Source organism: Carica papaya, chromosome 5 (assembly GCF_054855325.1).
Source record: "Carica papaya isolate Zhongbai chromosome 5, ASM5485532v1, whole genome shotgun sequence".
Lineage (NCBI taxonomy): Eukaryota > Viridiplantae > Streptophyta > Magnoliopsida > Brassicales > Caricaceae > Carica > Carica papaya.
The window spans coordinates 7,341,860-7,363,918 of NC_142313.1; the positions used below are offsets into that span (position 1 = coordinate 7,341,860).

The 22,059-nt window shown below is 35.8% G+C and overlaps 3 protein-coding genes and 1 long non-coding RNA gene across 4 annotated transcripts; 2 read left to right on the forward strand and 2 right to left on the reverse strand.

Annotated features, from left to right (window-relative positions):
* Positions 1–382: 382 nt before the first annotated feature.
* On the reverse strand, positions 383–4,227 carry LOC110820887 (alpha/beta-Hydrolases superfamily protein). The gene is made up of 10 exons (XM_022050500.2): positions 3,880–4,227; positions 2,689–2,825; positions 2,429–2,602; positions 1,955–2,191; positions 1,758–1,858; positions 1,601–1,673; positions 1,441–1,509; positions 1,099–1,206; positions 850–975; positions 383–751 (listed from the first exon to the last, which is right to left on the reverse strand). The coding sequence occupies exons 1-10, from the start codon at positions 4,208–4,210 to the stop codon at positions 557–559; spliced, it is 1,551 nt and encodes a 516-aa protein (XP_021906192.1). The 5' UTR covers positions 4,211–4,227; the 3' UTR covers positions 383–556.
* A 1,803-nt stretch (positions 4,228–6,030) lies between these two features.
* LOC110820918 (3-methyl-2-oxobutanoate hydroxymethyltransferase 1, mitochondrial-like) lies at positions 6,031–9,499 on the forward strand. Its single transcript, XM_088219820.1, has 5 exons — positions 6,031–6,483; positions 7,117–7,323; positions 7,403–7,549; positions 8,845–8,898; positions 8,981–9,499. Exons 1-5 carry the CDS (start codon positions 6,067–6,069, stop codon positions 9,236–9,238), a joined length of 1,083 nt encoding a protein of 360 aa, XP_088075946.1. The 5' UTR covers positions 6,031–6,066; the 3' UTR covers positions 9,239–9,499.
* A 610-nt stretch (positions 9,500–10,109) lies between these two features.
* Positions 10,110–13,178, forward strand: LOC110820919 (Pentatricopeptide repeat (PPR) superfamily protein). Its single transcript, XM_022050554.2, has one exon. The coding sequence runs from the start codon at positions 10,110–10,112 to the stop codon at positions 12,414–12,416; it is 2,307 nt and encodes a 768-aa protein (XP_021906246.2). The 3' UTR covers positions 12,417–13,178.
* Positions 13,179–18,655: 5,477 nt separating this feature from the next.
* LOC148253718 (uncharacterized) lies at positions 18,656–20,747 on the reverse strand. Its single transcript, XR_015819322.1, has 2 exons — positions 20,527–20,747; positions 18,656–18,921 (listed from the first exon to the last, which is right to left on the reverse strand). It is a non-coding gene; the product is annotated as an uncharacterized LOC148253718 (long non-coding RNA).
* Between the last annotated feature and the right edge of the window lie 1,312 nt (positions 20,748–22,059).

The following is a 22,059-nucleotide window of genomic DNA, read 5'->3' on the forward strand; positions in this document are numbered from 1 at the left end:
TATTCAATAAAAAACCTGCACTGAGATTTTTTACTCTTATTCGCTCTCCACTCTCTTTCTCTCTGATCTTTAATCTCTTCAGTTTCCTCTCCCTAAATGCAGATCCAAGCTCGTTAACTTACAGGAAACTTTTCTTCTAATTCGGGATTTGTGTTGCAGCTTTTTTCTTATGAGGCTTTATCAATTTGCTATCAGTGTTTTGCTCTCTTGCTCTGTTAACAGCTTGCAGTTGCTTTATTTACCCGACGTTTAACATTGGATTGTTTTAGTAGAGGGAAAAATTTACGAAGGTTATTTTGGGTATTTAAATAAAAGATCAAAATTAAAATCTATTAATAGTAAAACTTGGTCTTATGTTATGATATGATATCAAAATGTAGAATGGCACAAACCAAGATAACCATATATATATATATATATATACAATCTCTCGCCCTAAACTTCGAGCAGATCAAGAGATGTCACAAAGATACGGCTTATTCACTGAACCCAAAGACATTCTTAAAAAAATAAATGATCAGAACAAATAAATGTGCTGGAAGAGAACGCACTGGAATCAGAACAAGGGCTTTTTTCCATTCAACATTCCTAGTAAATGATCAAGGACTAGTCCCCCAGCATCACGAAGACCGGAATGCATGTATTCATTAGTTATCCAGAGTCGGATTCCGGCTATCTGAGAAGCTGTCTCCATGGTCAGCTTGAAGTTAACATACATATCTTCGAAATAAACTGAAGCAGCAACAGGTACCTGCCACCAGGGCGTGTAAGTTGGTTAGCAAAACTCAACAAAGAATGTCGGCAGAGTTATGACGCCAGAAGACCTAGTACAACAGAAATGCAGCATACGTTGTTATTTTTCAGTTTGGTAATGTCATACAAGGGTGGCCAATCCTCCTTCCCAGCTAATAAATGAGCGGCATCTTTAAAAGGTGTCAAGGCATGAATCTCATCAAACATCCATGGGAATATCATCTGCATAAACTCGAGTTTATTTTCTTAGAGTAGGAATTAGATACTCCAAATATGGTCGAGAATAATAATTTTTTCATATTGCTTGATGTTTATCAAGTACGGAGTTAAATGGTTTAGGCCTACCTCTCCTGTGAAAAGTACCGGCCGTCCTTCTTTAGCAGCCTTGACTGCATCAAACTTATTCTCCTCGTTACTTCTTATTCTGTGAGCAGCCCATCGTGATGAAGCTCCCTTCTCGATAGATTATGCAAATGAAGGTAATTAAGGGACAAGAAAGTTCCAGAAAAAAAAAAAGAGCCTAATATGTATCAATAACTATCACTAGAATTTTACTCTGCACAGAAAAATCAAAACATTGGAATTCATCTGTATGTAGTGGTTGCACTTTGTTGTAACATTCACGGTGAATCAAATAAGAAATAAATTTTTGCCAGCAAAAAAAGAATTGAAAACAAGGATGTTCACCTGACAGTATATGGACTCGTGCAGAAGAGCGTAGAGGGGGTTTGTATCAAAAGAAAACCAATTCTCAAACTGCATGAATGGAAAAAATTTATCACAAGGAAGAAGGTTTGAATTAAGCGAATCATGAATAGTAGGAATGCAGATATTTAAATTTTCTTACAGCTTTCAAGAAGAAGAGACTGATACATTTCGGTGCTCCCGGAACTAACACGGGATCCCAGACTCTTTCAAACCTGAGCATTTTAGTTTCCATTAGGGACAAGAAAGAATATAATTTCAGAAATTCCAACTTGTGACGTCTAATCCAGAAGCCTTACAGATAGTGCAAGCGCTCAAACCCCCCACTGGCTCCCAATCCAGAGAGACCCAGAGCTTGCAGTCCCCGTGGGGTTAGTATGCCCCCTGATGGAAGAGGCACCTGTTAGAAAATGAAAAGGAATGAGCAAGAGACTGGAAAGATATAGCTAGAATTAGAGCTTTTCAAGCCCCAATAGAATATCCATTAGACCATTACCCCGCCTCCTTCTGATTCTGCCAAATACTTTACAATCTCACGAACAATTTCAATATCCTGAGGAAACCTCTTGTAGTACTTCTCATTTTGACGAATAACTTGGTCAATGCATGCAGCATAGACAGCCTCTGCAGTACACCTGTTTCCTATTGGAGGAATCCCACCAGTTATAAGGACTTGTTTCAGTCCTTGCGGAGCAAAGCTCAAGTAGGTAACTGCACAAAATCCACCGTAGCTCTAGAAAAACACCCACCGTCCCCACCAAAAAAAAAGAAAGAAAGGAACAAGGAATCAGCAATCCAACTGTCTCAGGTTTCAATTGACCATGTGCAAATTGCACAGAACAACTAAATACTACTTTCTTTTCCAGAACCGAAAATATTAGGCAATAAGAATAAACTAATTACAAGAAGAATGGTTAAACCTAAGGAATCACCAAAGATGACAGTTAAGTCAGAATCACAATCTTAATACCTGACCCAAAATAGTCCAGGGTTCAGCATTAGGAACAAGATGAACTCGAATAAATTCCGCGTCATTTACAATACTGTCAGCTCGAAAATGTTTCAAGTAGTCAGCCAATTTCTTTGCAGACTTCAGTTGTAGCATAGATGATGCTGTCAAAGGGGTGGATAAACCTGTTCCTCGCTGCAAGAAACATACATCAGCTGGAGCAAAAAGACAGCTCATTGCCAAATTTAAGTGCTGATAAAGTACTGCCGAAAAAATCATGCCTGATCCATCAAAACAACTCGAAATTCTTCACATGCTTTATTTATCCATCCACTTGCTTCGGTTGGTCGTGGGCATTCAAAACCAGGTCCACCTTGCAGGTATAATAGGTAAGGTAGTGGCTGCTCTTCCTTTCCGACTGCAATAGAACATACGTTAGTGAAGTACAGATCAAATGGAATGGATTATTTAAAACTCATCACAACTAGCTCAAATGTCCATTGACAAATGGTCTTTGGAGATGGTCAGAAGCTATATATGTATAAATCATCAAAGTGACAACTCTATAGATTTATTGCTAGACCCATGCTTGGTTAGGAAATAAAAAGCCTGCTATTTGACTCAAGTATTATCAGTAAAAGCAGTGTTTCTCATGGATCTTGGAAAAGCCATCAAGAGCACAGTTGCACAAGCCTCAAGAAAGTTTTAAATGCCCGCAAAGCCCATATATATTGAATTCGTTTTGTAACTCACGTTGCTATCTTTACAATATTATGATATTGATTTTAAAGTGTAGAAACATGAACTTCAGTAAATGCATTTCAACTCTACCAACTTCAACGGAATTTGAAACTAAAATTTGAAACTTGAAAGAAAGGAATCTAAATACCTTTTAGTTCTATTTTGTGTTTCCTCAAGTATAGTGATTTGATTGAATTTTTATAGAATACTTATTTTGAAAATATTCATGATCCATTTCAACTAGAGAAGTTTACTTATACATAATCTGGTATACAAGTCAATTCTAGATATAATTCAAAGGCCTAAAATTAACTCCCATTTCTCTGCATCTGTAATGATAACCCTTAAAACACTGAGAAATCACAAGAATAAAGCTCGCATAAAAGTCAAACGGGCAGCTAACGGGTCGTTTTACTTGCCACTATCGCAAGAATAACATGGGAAGAGATCTGAACTTCTTAGACTCATTAAACCACGCTGCTTAAGATATTAGAATTTTGACTACCGAAAGATTAACCATTTCACAAATCAATGAACAGTCACATAGAATTAAAACTAAATGCAATTTCAAGGATTAGTTGAGTTGACTTTATCACTTTGACCTTTCTCTTTCTCTTTTTGAACAGAGCACCGGACCACCACAAATTTGCTCCATAAAGCATAATCAAACATTCATTAACCAAAGCTTCTCAAGTAAAAAATGACTATCAAAATGTTGTAAGATAAATTACCAGCGACGACTTCACGAGCGAAAACCGATATCTTTGGAGCAGTTCTGTCAAAAGAAGAGTAATCGAGGGGGACAGCGAAGCGATGATCACGAACCCGGAGATCCGGCACCGAGAACCACTTCCCCACGACATGATCCGACGGCGATGAATCGCCGGCAATTTCAACAGCTCCGGCCATGTTTGTTACTTTGTGAACCGAATTTCGTCGAGAATGGAAGTAGACAAATCTCGCGGCCGGAATCGGCGAAGAGATGCTAAGAGATTGAGAAGAGAAACCGAGGAGGAGCGGTCTTATCCATTTCGAGAATGTTGGCGCGTGAGCGGTCAACATTTTCGAAATGTGTGAGGAATGATTGTGTGCGTCGCTTTATCGTAGAATATGTAGGCATGGTGTTAAATCTATACATTCAAAAGCTATATTGCGGTCCTGTGGTTCTTCCGATTCAAAGATCTCTCTCCCACAGAATCTAGATGGAAATTATTTGATTTTCGGGACGGCATAGATTGGGGAAACAGAATAATATAATAGACTTCACCGCATCGAATAATTACAAATTTAACTGACTTCTTGCACGGTTCGAAACGTGTATGACGTACAATCGATTTTTATTTTGGATTCATATGAAATTTGAAAAAGTAACTTTTCAAAACATTCTTTTTTATTTTGAGAAAATTAAAATGTACATCTTCAACTCTAATTATTCATAAAAAAAAAAGAATAGTATTTTAATTATCTTAGTTTTATGACTTCTTTGTATTATAAAATAATAATAATGTAAACATTATTTTTATAACTAAAATTTATATTCTATAAATCTATATTCAGTTTAAAAAAATAACATTAAAAAATATTTTTTTCAAAAAGTAACTTTGTCTCCAAAAAGTGACGATATTTTTGTCCCAAATTAGAACATTTTATTAAAAATATAAAGTAATTGTTTTATCCAACATTTTAAACCTTAAACATCTTATTAATTATATGTTCAATCGTATATTCTGAGTGATACTAATCACTTTCACTCACGTGCATGTAAAATGCCACCTTAAAGTTTTTCTTAAATAAATTAATTAATTAATTATCAAAGTAAGAATCGAAAAGCAGCAGAGTGAGTGGGCTGCACGAGAGACAAAAGGCGCGTAGGAATAGACGACCTACAGTAGGTAGCAGTGTAGCCTAAAATCAACTATCACCGCAGTAGGTGATATGCAGGTGACGCAGCCAAAACGCCTGCGTCTCACTCCAATCAATTCAATTCCTGGCTTAAATAATTTTCTTAAGATTTAAAATATTTATAAAAAAAAAAAAAAATTGTAGTAATACTTGCAACAAATTAACTCTCTCTATTATAATTTTTAAATTTGTACATTTACTTTTGCAAATATATTCTAAAACATAGTAATTAAATAAATTAATTTGATTTTAACGTTATAATACATTTTTAAATTTTACTAATAACAAATATATAATTATAGTTAGGTAATGCATAATTAATATCTATTCAAACCTTACAATTTTTTTTTTCAATTTAACATAACTATAAATATTTAAAGATAATAAAAAGTGAATGTCAATCAGAAGATATTTTTTCTTAATAAACAAAAAATTTAGTTGGGTTTTTTTTTTAAGTACACGTGACTCTTTAATTTATTTAAAATTTTAATTTAATTTAATTATTATAAGATTAATAAATTAAATTATTAATTTTATTAAATTAAATATTATAAATCAATTATTAATTTAATTTTTATAAATCTTTAACTTGATTCATTTTTAAATTTATATTTAAATAAAGGGTTATCTCTATATGTAGTACTTGAATTTTTCAATATAAATACTTTAATATATTGTAGTATTAATTTCTTCTCAAAACGCTTTTAAATTACTCGTTTACTATTAGTTTTAGATAAATAAATATATAACTAAAAAAGTTAACAATCATAACTCACTCCTTATATACCACTATGATTAAAAAAATTAACAATTATCAAAATTATATTATTCCAATTTTTTTATAAAAAAAAATTATTAGATTTAAGTATCTTCATATTTAAGCTATATAGAGTCGTAAGAGTTTCACGCTGATAATCATTTATTCCAAACATAAAAGTAAAAATTAAACAATAAATAATAATTATAATAAATTGGAGGCCCAGTCTAAATTTCTTCATCTCCTTCAGAATCCGGAAATGGCTATTTCAAGTATTTCTAAAATCAACGGAGCACGGATCCTGTCACAACTGCTCCAGCGCCAGGTGCGCGCCATGAGCAATGTCCCCGAGAACACAGTATACGGGGGACCCAAGAGCCAGAACCCGAACCAGCGGGTTACTCTGGCCCATCTTAGGCAGAAGCACAAGAAAGGCGAGCCCATCACCATGGTCACCGCCTACGACTATCCCTCCGCAGTGCACCTCGACGCTGCCGGGATCGATATCTGCCTCGTCGGTGACTCTGCCTCCATGGTGGTTCACGGTCATGACACCACACTACCCATCTCGCTCGACGAAATGCTCGTCCATTGCCGCGCCGTCGCACGAGGCGCCAAGACCCCGCTTCTCGTCGGGGACTTGCCTTTCGGTTCTTACGAGTCTAGCGATAAGCAGGTGTTGGTTTCTGTTTTCAGAAAAATTCATAGTCATTCATCCCTTTCGTATACCCTACTACATATAGTTTAGCGGGTAAGTTTCAGTTTTGGAAATGATTCGGAAGATAATCAAAGCGTGTCTCTGTCATTTTCTTTATGCTATAAATAACTAATTTACTTGGCATAAACTTGAAGAGTCAACTTTTCTAATACTTCTACAGTGAAAATTCTTGCCATATTTCCTGAAGACATACTTTATTTTCTTAATTTCCCATTATTACTTGATATAGAAGAAAATGTTTATGCATAAGTAGTAAATTCAGCTCTTTCCTATATAAGTTTTTTGGTTAAAGGGTTACAAAGTAAATTGTTTCATTTGATATTGGTGTTATTGAAGTTTAGATTTCGAACTCGAGTTGTCCGTCTTTAGTTTCTGGTAGTTAAATTTAAACACAGTATCTAGATTATAGTTTGCTTTTGATAGTTACAATTAGGGGCTTGTATACAGGGGGATGTGATTTTAGATAGTTGATCAAAATCTATTATTTAACAAGAAAAATGTTTAGGCCTGGATGCTGCATTAGATATTTGGTTTGGCAGTTTAAGCATGAAAATTTTGGTTGGTGATGTTGCAGTCTAAATTCATGAACAGGCAGTTGATACCGCGGTCAAAGTCTTGAAAGAAGGAGGGATGGATGCAATTAAACTGGAAGGAGGATCACCTTCAAGGATTACGGCTGCTAAAGCCATTGTAGAAGCTGGTATTGCGGTCATTGGGCATGTGGGGCTTACCCCTCAGGCCATTAGTGTTCTTGGGGGATTCAGGCCTCAGGGCAAAAATGTCGCTAGTGCTGTCAAGGTCTTTTTACTGTTTCAGTGTGTCAATTTATTTTTATTCTGTTTGCTTATTTATGTTGAGATGGTTTGTTTTTATCTAGGTTGTCGAGACTGCACTGGCTTTGCAGGAAGCTGGGTGCTTTTCGGTTGTTTTGGAATGTGTACCAGCACCTGTTGCTGCTGCAGCTACATCTGCTCTTCAGATTCCCACCATTGGCATCGGAGCTGGACCTTTCTGCAGTGGTCAGGTTAATTTAGACTACTGTTCTTTCATAGTTTCAAAAATTACTGCATGCTAGCAGAGATTTGTTTGGGTGTTTGTGTATGTGTATATATCACTTTTGTCATCAGAATATCCTAGGGTATTTCATCTTTGCATGATATCTAGACTTGCTTATGATTTCTATAATCATGTCTGAGAACTGGCCTAACTGCTGACTGGGAATTTGCAATAAAACAAATTAAGTTGAGTCAAGTTTAGAATGTTGTTGTCGCTTCTTCAACTTCCCGAATCTAAATTGTGATGGAGAAAAAGAGAGATCCCACATTCTAGGATTATGGAAAAGTTGTCAGAAGATTTATGATCTCTGGTTTCTATTTTGTTCTGAAACTGTCATCCAACCACAGGTAAACTCATGAGTTTTTTGTTCTTCTGGCCAAGTATGTAATTCCAAAAGTCTGATCCCCCTGTGGGTGTATGGAGTAGGTTTTACTCTGGCAAATTCTCGAAATTAGTCTCTGATGTTCTGTCTACCATTGTAGTGTCCATCCTTGAACTGGTTTGGAGGACATGCTTGAGTTGAAGGTTTGGTTGGCTCTGTTTCTAAAGCAGTCTTTACTGGTTGTTTTGAGTGTATTTATTTGCCCATTCAAATCCTATTACCTAAGTACGTAATGAGTTCCCACCAGCGCAGCTATTGTAGAACTAATGGATGTCAAGTTGCAAAGAATTTTTATTTGGTAATGGAATTTTCACCCTTCAGGAGTATTCTGTAGTTATTTTCTGATGTTTAGCCTTAATATTTCAATAGTTTTAATTTTTACTGAGACTCCTAATTTTGTACATGATTAAAGTAAATTTAATTGTTAGTTCTTCATTTTCTTGATCAGTCAAAATCATTGGAAATTATGGTTTGTTACTCAGATGGCATCTGTTTGTTTAGTTTTTCATTCAAGTGATGACCTCTCGGGTTTCTAAGGACAGCTTTCCAAGTTTATTTTAGAAGAGAGACATCTTACGATCAAGTTAGCGTTATCTTATGGTTTCTTTTGGATGTAAGGCTACATTTTTCGTCAAAGTGCTAGTAGTCATTAAGCACTGATGCGATTCAGAACTCCGCTTTTACTCCTACATGTATAATCTAGATGAACTGCAGCAATTCAGAATTAGAAAAACAATACTTTGCCTTTAATTGTATCTACCATCAGTTTACTTTTCATAGTTTCTTTAACTGCCATAACTGATTGTGTCAAACATGAGTTGATAAAAACTCGACATGGATTGTTGTTTTCGTCATATCAAATTTAATCATTTTCCATGCAGGTGTTAGTTTACCACGATTTACTGGGAATGATGCAACATCCACATCATGCTAAGGTTACGCAAAGCAATACTTTCTTGACACTCTTATTTACTTTTATCAAAAGCTTTATTCAGGCATTTCTTTCACCTCCAACAGGTTACTCCTAAGTTCTGTAAGCAGTATGCGCAAGTCGGAGATGTCATCAACAAGGCACTGCTGGAATACAAGGAAGAAGTAACAAATGGTTCATTCCCCAGTCCTTCTCACAGCCCATACAAGATTAATGCTGCTGATGTCAATGGTTTCATAAATAAATTGCAGAAATTGGGTTTGGACAAGGCAGTATCTGCAGCAGTTTCCGCGGCTGAGAAGATGGAAACAGCTGCATCAACTTGTAGAGAGTCCAGCAAATAATTGAACAATCTGTATCCGGTAGCTGCCCCTGTATCTCAGCCTTTTCATTTTAAGCGTGACCAAGAAGAGTTCACTAATGGAGCGGTAACAGCAGTTCTCTGAGGTAGAATATTTCAGATATTTTCTAGATTTAATTTTTCTTAATTACCACTGCATAAGATAACATCTTTATGATGGAAATTTCCAAACTTATTTTGTTTAATAAGGAAAATAATTCATCGTTAGAAGTTTGAATAAAAGATGCAAATGGTTCAGTCAAAATTGTCTCTTCCTTCTGTTCTCTTTTCTGATTTATTGGGAAATTATGGAGCTGTCTGTACTTGGTTGCTTCTGAAAAATGTTCTTAATGGTAGATTTGATTTGACCAAGATTTAGATGAACATATATTTAATATAATTTATTTTATTTACATAATTCAAATATTATTTATTATTATTTTGATAAATTAATACTAATACTGTAATCGTTTAACTAAATTATTTATTCATTAACTAAATTATTAATATTTTTACAATTTTTTATAAAAATATAAATTTAAGTCAGATTGTATATTTAATATAAATTTTTAATAAATGATTGATTGTATTATTATTAGTACGTGAGGAATACATAATTATTTAAAATATATGAATTTTTTATTAAAAAATTCGGTTAATATTTTAAATTATTTTACAATAAAAGTTTAACATAATCGGTGGAGTGAAGAAAACGCCCATGTAAAGAAGCCATGGAGCCCAATTACGAAAATCCACTCAACCCGCTTCTGTGTTACACGTGTTACCTGAACTCTAAACATACAAACTGCAATTTTTGATCTTTCAGGAGCAGAGGAAGAACTGCACTCGATCTTCAAATTTCAAAGACCAAGAACATGAGCATCAAGTCTTCATCTTCTGTACAATCAAGATTTCTCCTTCGTCTACTCAAACCCCCAAATGCCGCCTCGTCTACCTTTCTGCGGGGTTTCTGTTCTGAGCTCAACTCACAGCCGCAAGAACAAGAAGGAGACGAAGAATCACTGGTAACCCAAGCAGTGGAACATCTCCTGCAAATCCCAGATCATGAATGGACCTCCTCCAACCACCTCCAGTCTCTTTTATTCTCTTCTCCTCCCTCTCCTCGTCTCCTTTTGCAAATAACTCGCCGCCTTCCCTCCTCTCACGCTCTCTCCTTCTTTGACTACCTTCAACGCAATTCTTCAACCTTACAAGACCCTCGATTGCTCTCCCCCGCTTTTCAGGCCGTTCTCGAGCTCGCTTCCCGCGAACCTGAATGGCCCAATAAGCTGTCCGACCTCTATAGAGCATCTAAGGAAAAGAGAGTACCGCTCACTGTCAATGCCGCCAAGCTTCTTATTCGGTGCTTTGGAAGAGCTGAAATGGTGGACGAATCGCTTCTGGTTTATGAAGAAGTCGACCCATCTGTTAAAAATGCACATTTACGCAACGTGTTTATCGATGTTTTATTGAGGGACGGGCGTGTCGATCATGCGCTCAAGGTGCTCGACGAAATGCTTCAACGAGATTCTGATTCCCCGCCTAATGAAGTTACTGGAGATATTGTTTTCCATGCGTTGTTGAGAAGGGAGCCGAAGGGGAGAATAGTGAGCGAGGAGGAGATAACTGGGTTGGCTTTGAAATTCGGGCAGCATGGTGTTTTTCCTAATTCTGTGTGGTTAACTCGGCTGGTCGGTAGTCTTTGTAGAAATGGAAAATCTGGTCAAGCTTGGGATTTTTTAGAGGAGCTGATCAAGTTGGGTGCTCCTCTGGAAGCGTCTTCCTGTAATGCACTTTTGACAGGGTTAGGGAAGGTTGGAGATGTTAATAAGATGAATGCTCTATTGATGAAGATGAAAGAAAATGGTATTCAGCCTGATGTTATTACGTTTGGGATCCTTATTAACAACCTATGCAAATTAAGGAGGGTTGATGATGCTTTAGAGCTGTTTAAAAAGATGCGCGCAGAGGGAGAGAGTAATGGGATTGTTGTGGAAGCAGATATTGTCACATACAATACTTTAATTGATGGACTTTGTAAAGCAGGGAGGCAAGGAGAAGGATTGGATTTGATGGAACAGATGAAATCACAGAAGGGCTGCACGCCTAATGCTGTCACTTACAATTGTTTGATTGGCTGCTTTTGCAGAACTGGAGAGTTGGAGAGGGCATATGAGCTTTTCGATAAGATGAACGAGGAGAACGTTAAAACAAATGTTATTACTCTCAATACCATGGTTGGTGGCATGTGCAAACATGGGAGAATCAGCAATGCAGTTGAATTCTTCAATGAGATGAGACGAAGAGGCCTGAAAGGCAATGCTGTAACTTATACGATCTTGATTCATGCCTTTTGTGATGTGAACAACATTGACAAGGCTATGGAGTTGTTTGATGAAATGTTTGAAACTGGATGTCATGCTGACGCAATAGTTTACTATAACTTGATCTCCAGTTTGACTCAAGCCGGAAGGTTAAATGATGCTTGTACTGTAGTCTCGAAATTGAAAGATGCTGGGTTCTCCCTTGATATTGTTTGCTACAATGTTCTGATTAGTGGGTTCTGCAGGAAGAATAAGATGGACAAAGTTCAGGAGATGCTCAAGGATATGGAAGAGAGTGGTGTAAAGGCTGATTGTGTGACGTATAACACTTTGATATCCTATTTTAGTAAAGCAGGGAATTTTCAAACTGCTCATGCTATGATGAGAAAGATGATTAGAGATGGACTGGTGCCTACTGTTGTTACCTATGGAACTTTGATACATGCTTATTGCTTAAACGGAAACGTAGAAGAAGCCATTAAGATTTTCAGAGACATGGGTGTTCGATCGAAAGTAACAGCAAATACTGTAATCTATAACATTCTTATAGACTCGTTGTGCAAGAATAGAAATGTTGAATTTGCTCTTTCCCTGATGAATGACATGGGAGTCAAAGGCGTCAGGCCCAACACCAATACATACAATTCTATCTTTAAAGGCCTGAGAGAGAATAATTGGTTGGAGAAGGCATTTGAATTGATGGATGGAATGACTGAGCATGGGTGCAATCCTGATTATATCACCATGGAAATTCTTACAGAGTGGCTCACCGCAGTCGGCAAAACAGAAAAGTTGAAGAAATTCATGCAAGGATACGAGGTTTCTGCTCCATCTCATGGAATAGCTGCAACCAGGTGATGATAGAATTTCAGGAGAGCTACCTGCTATGCTGGCCAATGATCTGGAGAGACCAGAATGTTTCATTTTCTTTGATGTTCTGGTTCCCAATTCCAATGGTTGCATTGTTGATCTGAGAAGAACTTAACGAGATCCTATATTCATTCTTGCCTCGGGGGAATACTGGCCGATGTATTTATTCGAGTTGTTTGACAAAAGTCGGAAACAAGCCTGCACAGGAAGTATACCTGCAGGTTTAGAATAAAAAATGTTTATGGTTTCTCAAATTTTTTTCAATACAATTAGATTGATCAAGCAAAAAAGTCTATCAGAAATTGCTGATACTACCAAGAAGAAAAGAATCATAACAGCTGATATGAATGATTGGAATTCTTTGCAACTAAAGTTTTATAAGGAGACTTGCCCTCTCAAATTCTCAGATGGAATCAAGCATCTCGATCACTTGTTGAATCATGCGAGCCTGCTCAATTTATATTAAGCCTGAGGGCATGAAGACATTATGTTTTTCACTTATTCACTGTTTGGTTGATTAATATTTAATATATAAACTTAATGCTTGTATAGAAATTAAGCTGAATATTAGCAAGGTATTGGGCAAATGGATTCACTTCTTATATGAACTGAAAGGAAACAGAGAACCAAGTTCGTGCTTCTCTTTTCCTCCTTTGTAAGTACTCTTGTAGACTGTAGCTATAACTTAAAGCTGTTAATTTTTAACGACACATGAAAATAAATTTGATCAAAAAGAAAATTCATTTACAACCAGATATGGATTCAATCATCATACCACCCCTTTTCTTTGCTGGATGATAAGTATTTTTATCTCTTTAAATGAGGATATAGGTTTGAATTGTACTTTTCGTTAGGGATATAAGTGTTATGTTTACGATTCAATTATTCGTATAATATATTAAATACATTATTATTTAATAATTTATTTTAATATATGACAATAATATTTTATTATCTTATCGTTTAATTTATGTGATAAGGTTTCTGATTAAATTTATAGGTTTTACATCAAGATAGGGATCTTGATAATGAGAGTAAAACCTTTTATGATTTAATTTAAAATGTTTTTAGTCTTTAGATCATCAAAATTGAACATTAATGATCCGATAAAACTAATATATATGTAATAGTCTCTATAAGATAAAAATTACTTGATCTTATTAATTAAATCACATATATAGATGATGCATACGAAGATATGATCATTGAATCAACCCAATTAAAAACTTTTAATAGTTAATATTATCTTAAACTGTTAATAAAATATTTTCTTATTTTGATGAAACATAAAAATTTTCTTATACTTGAGATCATCATAATAATTGACAAATATTTTATTATATTTTGATTCTGAACACTTATATTCATAGAACTGCAGTTGAAAAGATATTGGGTGTAATTAAATACTTATAGAATTAATGATTGGTCAAGACAGAATCTGTCAACTTTGATAATAAATTTAACCTCTATGTTATCATTTATTATAACAATTAAATTAAGATTTTAGATAAGACAGTTGAATGAAAGAATAAAAGAGTTTCTTATGTCATTTATTAGTGAATTATAATTTACATAAAACATAGTTGGTTACTTATTAAGATTTGACAGTTAAACTTTATTTTAGGGCTAACTCGAAACAGCAATGACGGAATGTGTAATATCCGGATCCAGAATTTGGTCCGAAATTAATTTTAATATTATAAAAATTTATTTTTGAAATTAATAAATTTTAATTTAATGTGAAATTATGAAAAAAAAAATAGGTTGAATATGAAATTAAAAATAATTTTGAAAAAAATGGGTGAAAATTTGGATTCGGATAGTATTTTTGAAAGAAAAATAAAAACTGGATATCAAAACGTAATTAAAAAAAATTTTACTATGTAGGACCACCCAGTCAACAGCCCCAACGAACCTGAGCACACCGCGTGGCAAGGTTCACTGACTTAGTGCCACACGGGAGGCCACGCTGGTGATCTGTGTGTCCCGCGATCGGACGGCCCAAAAGCGTTCCTGCGTGCGTAGACGGTCTGGATCTGTTCTCTCCTTAGGTGCGATCGAGCAGTCGCAATCAAATGTGATGAACGGTCTAGATTCGTTCCCTCTTTAAATATGACCGGACAGTCGCGATTAAACACAATGAACAGTCTAGATTTGTTCCCTCTTTAAACGTAATCGGACAGTTGAGATCAAACGTGATGAACGATCCAGATTAATGTGAGACGGGTATAAATATCTCGCATCACACTGAACCCAAACCCTAGCTGCCAGCCTCCTGCCGGAGAAGAATAACCACTCGTCGGAGAAAGGAGCCGAACGCTGACCGCTGCCATGTTGGAGCCACCTCCAACCGCCAAAAAAGGTAAAAATTCTCCTATCCGCTCGGAATTTGATTTCGAGCACCTCCATGGCCAAATCGGAGCAAAAAGAATGGCGGGTGAGCCAAAAACTGTGGGTAAAGCCCAACGGTGCTGCCGCAGGTAAAACTCGTAATTGTCTCCGATGAGCTTCTTCCCGTTTCTCATTTCGTGCAATTTTTCTACCATTGTGTTCATCGTTCTATTTTCTACACGTCGACCAGAGAAAAACGTTCAGCCGCGAAGGTGAGCCAGCGGAGCCGCCGCACCAAAAAATTTCACTATCGGTAGGTTTTTATTTTTTAACTTTTTTTTTGCCAACCAAGACCCTCTAACGTGTTTTCTCGCAGGAATGGGTACAAAATTGGTAAAAACTTGCCAAAAATGGTCAGACCAAGGCAAATCACCGCCGCAGGTAGTGGTGCTGTCATCGGAGCACAGTGATGTCACCGTACTAGAACTCCAAAATTGGCCAAAAAATAATTTTTAATACTAATTTTGGATTTTTAGGGTATTTTTAGGTACGTGAAGCGTGTTTTAATCCATAAAAAATTTAGGAAACCCGAGGACTACCAGTAAATGCAGTAGAAAATTTGGTGTTTCGAACACCGATTCAAGTAAGAATTCATCACTTTATTCTTTATTATGGAATTGAATCTTAATAATTGATAATATAGTATTTTGTATAATTTAAAAAACTTTGAGAATAATTACAGGTTACTAATGGAGCCGGAATTGGTTAGTTATTTATTTATCCTATTTAACTGATTATTAAATTTACAGCTTTAAATACATGATGATATACTGAAATAGTTAAATGATTCAGTTGTACTTCATTAATATATATATTGCTTGTCTTGCATGATTTACGGTTGATTTGTGAAATTAGAAATTAATATACAAACGAAAAATTGTTTAGTAATGTGAATTAATAAATGGTAGACTTACTGCATATCTTGGGAGATGGTGGACGAAACGGGTACATAGGGAACACTACCGTGAACGTTACCTCATATTGGACGGAGTATCGAGAAATGATATTTTTAGCACTCATACCGAACGGGATATGGAGACGGCCCGATTCACTCTCATACCGAACGAGGTATTGAGGGATGGTATTTTTGGCGCTTATACCGGACGGGGTATGAAGACGGTTCGATTCACCCTCATATCGAACGAGATATTAAGGGATGATATTTTTGGCGCTCATACCATACGGAGTATGGGGACGGCTGGTTAGTTGACAATGTTGGATATTGGTTCACGTGTAGTGGGACATTCCTACGGGCCCCCAGGGATACCAATATGTAAATAAAAAGGAAAAATTATTGTTCTTACTCACTTGAATTTGAGATTATAAAGTTATTTGAGTTATTCTCTCTATAGGTTGATTTTTAAAATCTTGCAACGGTAAATATATGTAACACCCCAAAATTTTATTATTTTTTTTATGAATATTATTTTTTGTTTTATTTTAAATTTTTGTAAATTTTAAATGAAATAAATGATTATGTAAGTAATAATATATGGTTTTAATTTAGTTTAATTTAATTAAATAGAAATAAAAATAATAATAATGATAAAAATAGGTAAAATTATTTTTGGGGTTTAATTGAAAATAATTTTGGAAAAAAGGGGTAAAAATTCGGATTCTGTTCGTGTTTTTGAAAATAAAATCGGAAACCAGAGGTCAAAACGCAATTTAGAAAAAATTGCACCACGTCAGCAGCCCCGGCCAACCAGGACATGCCGCGTGGCAGAGATGCTGATGCGGGAGGCCACGCGAAATGGAGCCACGTGGGCGATCTACGTGCGCGCGATCGGACGACTGAGATCCGTTTCCACGCGCACGGACGGCCCAGATCACACCATGATGGACGGTCCATATTCATTTCTAATTTAATCGTGATCGGACAGTTCAGATTAAATCGTGATGGACGGCTCAGATTAAAAGGAGAAGGTTATAAATAATATCATCCACACCCAACCCCAAACCCTAACAGCCAGAGCCCTCGCCGGAGAAGACAGCCCAGCCACTGGAGGAACCGACCGCTGTCACCCGTCGCCGCACCGGAGCACTTTTTGGCCGCCAAACGAGGTAAACATTTTCCTTTTGGCTCGAATTTCGATGCTAAAACTCCCTGTGGCCAAATCGGAGCCAAACCACTGGCCAATTGGCCGAAAAATGCTGCCGAAGCCCAGCGGCGCCACCGCGGGTTTTCTCAATTTTTGCCTCCGATGAGGCTCTTTCCAATTCCCGTTCGATGTAATTTTTACACCACTGCGACCACCGTCCTTTTCTCTACATGTTGACCGGAGCAAAACACTAAATTATGACTTGCGCCGGAGGAGCCGCCGCACCCGAGATCTCCGTCGTCGATAAGTCTCAGTTTTTTGAGTTTTTTCGGCCCACCGAGGGCCTTACGTGTGTTTTCTCGCAGGAACTGGTGCTAGTTTGGCTGAATTCGGCCGAAAACAGCTTACCCGAGGCGGATCACCACTGTGGGTGGCGGCGCCGTCGCCGGAGCACGGCGAAGCCGCCGTGCCGGAATTTCTAAAATTGGCCGAGTAGGCCCTGGGTCTGATTTGGAGTTTTTTGGGGACATGTGCAGGTACCGAAAGTGTGTTTCAGTTCCCGGAAAAAAAAAATTCAGGGAATCTAGGGACCGCCCGTAGGCGCAGTGAAAAACTGGTCTTAGACTTCGAATCAAGTAAGGATCACTCACCCTATTTCCTATCACGGCATTAAAGCTTAATAAATGATAAAACGGTATTTTATGAATTAATAGATATGTATAATTAATTAAAATTGTTAATGGAGCCCGGATCTGATATATTTTCGGTCAGTTGCTGTTTTAGTTATTTTATAGTTTTAATCATACTATTTTATTTTGCTTCCGCACTTAGAATTTTTATATATACGTTTCCTTTTAATTTCCGGGGCCGTTATAATATATGCTATAAATAGTTTTTCTTATAATAAATGAATTTTCTTAAATCAAGAGCTCCATTAATTGTTTTTATAATTTTTACCAACTTTCAATTTCTGTATCGGTGAGTAGTGTGATATTCTTACTAGACTACTGTAGCTCACATTTTCATTAATTATTTTAGATCAAGAGGATAAAGACTCAAATCCTGATCAACAAGAGAGTTGTGAATAGTTCGCCATCCAGACTTCCTTCAAAAGCTAGTGAAGGTCGGTGTAAAGTGCTCAGTATATTGTCTTTTGTTTATTTTTTTTATTTTTATTTATTCTTTTAGAAGGGACATTCATGTACTCCTATTGGACATTCTAAATTATTATATGGAATATAAACCCTAAACTCTATTATTTCGCTTCCCATTTAATTTATAACTTTTTTTTCTTTTAACTTTTGAATTTTTATAGAATAAAATATTATATCTTTTTTTAGTAAATTCTTAAGAATAATTGTACATTTCATATTATACGGTCGTTGAAGAGTGTTGTTAGACAATAATTTTAATTAAAAAATTAGTTTGACCAATTTATTATCGATTTAGTATTGAACTTATGGGTTGCACACTACCAAATGTTTTGATTTTTATTAAATATATTAATTATTTTAATTATTTGAGAATTAAATTAAAAAAATTAATTTAATCAAATAATTAAAATTTTTAATCTAAATAAAATATTATTATATTATTTACAAGCACCGAATATATAATTAATATTGAAGATAAATTAAATTTTTCTATTTTTAAAATAAAAAATTAATATTTATATTTTTAAGTTATTATATTCACTAATAATATAATATGTGTGATTATTATAATAATTGATATTATGTAATGCCCCGTTTTTTTTTTTTTTCTTAATGGCGTAAACTAAGACAATTCCACGGATACATATGAACGCGTCATTCCAAATCCACCACAAACATAGAAACCTTACCGCAATCTATTATTCAAAGTCACAATAAACCTACAACCCTACATGTAATATCACAGTGAAGAATAATCTCACAGACTCCTAGCAGACACACTATCTACTCTACTACTAGTTATTACACACTCAATCATGCCAAATAACGAAAGCATTATTGCCCTGTTCCTCTATCCCCTAGGCTCGAAAATGAGCAACTCTGATCCCGACTCCATCCCTACTTCATCTGTAAATAATAAGGAGTGAGTATATATAACTCAGTACAGTAAAAATTAAGTTACAAGCATCATATACAACAATAGGGAACTCAGGGGTCCTATATGTACTCTACCTACTCAACCTAATACCTACCCTTGGTAATTTAAAAATTATGCATGTTAATTGTGACCGCCCCTCAACGTCCCCTAACCCTACGAATACTCTCTCCCGTCACCAGTATCAGCGATCACCAATAAACTGCCTATCTTCCGACCCCTAATAGGCCACACACACACACATATACCATTCTCACCCGTCACCAGTATCGACGCCCACTAATAAACTGCCTATCTCTCGACCCCTAATAGACCACACACACACACAGATTCTATTCTCATCCGTCACCAGTATCGATGATCACCAATAAATCGCCTATCCCTCGACCCCTAATAAGCCACACACACGCACAGAGATTCCATTCTCACCCGTCACCAGTATCGGCGACCACCAATAAACCGCATATCCCTCGACCCCTAATAGGCCACGCCCAAATACCATTCTTTCTCATCACCAATATCGGCGACCAAACCCCTTACCGTCGAAGTCTCCCGACCATCACCACCATCGGCGATTAACTTACTTTTTCTAGTTAATGACCACCAATATCGGCATCCCCCAATGTTACCAACTCAAGGACCCTACCATCCCGTACTCGCTCCACCATATTATCCTGAGGCTCTCCTATTCCTTTACCTGGTATACCAGCCCAACACACATCTCCTCCTATAACACACACTAACATTTCACACACACGCCGATAATGTTCCCTCGCCAACCATTACATTTACAACAGCTATACCAACCTATATACAACCCACACCCTCATACCACACAACTACCAACACACCCTTATCCCGATACTTTAAACCATGCCTTATTGGCCTCTCTTTTCCTTTCCCAAATTTCCAGCATATACGCTCTCCTCTCCTCTATATCTACCTCTCTCTACTGTCATACCACACTTCTCCTCTTACCCCAATCTCTTCCCACACACCGAACTCATCCTTCTCCCTCTTTCCACAGTCCACTCTAAGGACCCCCTGCATAATTATGAACTCTCCTCTCTCTCACAAAACTCACACACTGCGTTCCTTCTTCTTCTACCTCCCACGACCTATTCAAAATATCACAACTCACACACTCACAATCACAACTCTCATCTCTCTCTCAGAACACTCACCATCTTCCTTCTTCCTTCTCTCTCCTCCCGCGGCCTCCTCCGTGTACCCCGCTCGCACACACACAACGTCAGCTCACCCTCACGGATCTCACCCACTCACCGACCTCCTCGTTCACTCTCTCTTCCCGCGGCCTTCACCATGTACTCACACTCATATTACACAAAATAACCACACTCTCTCACGGATCTCTCCCACTCTCCAACATCTTCATTCTCTCTCTTCCTGCGGCCTCCTCCGTGAGCACCTCCACGATTCCACCTGCCATCCACAACCACTTCTCTCTACCCCGTAGTCTATTGCTCTACATACTAAACGGAACCTAGAATTCTCAACTTAAGATCACATATTCGAAATCACTCCACACCTATACAAGAACTCAAAAGTTATCGTACCTCCCGTCTCTATTTGCCTCCTTCCCTTGGCTTGCTCTGTCACCGTCCTCTGTCTCCTTCTCTCTCTCTCTCTTCTCACTCCTCTCCACTTTGGCTCTTCTCTCTCTCTCGAACCTTCTCTTTCCCCCGATCTCTCTTCTCTCTTTTCTTTCATTTCCTCCCTTTTTTCTTTCCTCTTTTCTCTTTTCTTTTCTTTCCTCCTTTTTTTTTCCTCTTTTCTCTTTTCTTTTCTTTCCTCTCTTCCTACCTGTCCATCTCAAAACGACGTCGTTTCTTTTTTTTTTTTTTCCAGTTTCTACATATTATCATAAAATTTAATTTGAAATTAAATTGATTTATAAAATTATTTTATAAATAATAATAATTAAAAAGGGAAAATATATATACAAGAGATATAATCTATATGATTAGGTGTTAAAAAGAAAATTAAAAAAAGTTATGTAGATGAGTCCAAACAGGTTTGGACGTCTACAGGAAGAGTCCATAAAGAACAACACCACTCATGTCGCTCATACATATATATAGTGGGGATTAAAAAAGTGAAGTAGGGAGCTGAAAAAATAAGCCGCACGCCAAAAGAAAAAAAATTAGGGAATTTTTTTTGTTAAAATTTTGTGAAAAAATTTTTACACTATATTATTTGATTTGATGTGCATTCCGTTAATTAAGAAATTAAATAATAAAAATTATTTTTGGTGTGAATAATTATTTTTAAATAATTTTAATTTAAAAATTCATTATCAAATATATTTTAAATTTAATCTAACTTATAATATAATTTTTTAAATATAAATAAATTATATTAAATTATTTTTTATCTTTTATTATGTATTATGCATATATTATAATTTAGCAGTAGTATCATAGCGTTGAATTTTTATATTTAAATTATATTATTAAATTTTAATTTTTGATATTAAATTTTAAATATCTAAATAGTTTAAATATGTGAATTATAATTTGTTTATTTTTTGTTCTATGTTTGTTTTTTTATTCATATGATGAATTATGAATAAAAAAAGAAAGAAAAAAGAGAAAAGAGAAATTGGGTTGGGCCTGTACTCCTGCACCAATATCTAAATGTATACGATATAATATATAATGAAAAAAAAAAAGGAAAAGGGAAAGGAAAATTTTTGCAGGGATTGTACCCACTGCACCAATATATATATATATATATATATATATATACTGTGTTCAAAAAATAATAATTATTATTATTATTATTATTGTTTTGAAATTATACCCACTGCTGCCGTCTTTATAATATATATATGTGAGATGTATATGTACATGTATATATAATGTGTGGGTGAAAAAATTATTTTTTTTGAATATTTTGCTTATATATTTACAATAATTTTTGAGATATTTTTTTAATTATAAATATATATCATATTTAATTTTTTAATTATTACATGTATGTTTGTCTTTTGTGCAATTTTAAATTAAATTTTATATATGATGTAAATTTATTAGAACTAATTGCGTGTAGATAATTTAGACAAAATTAATTTTATATTAGTAATTTGA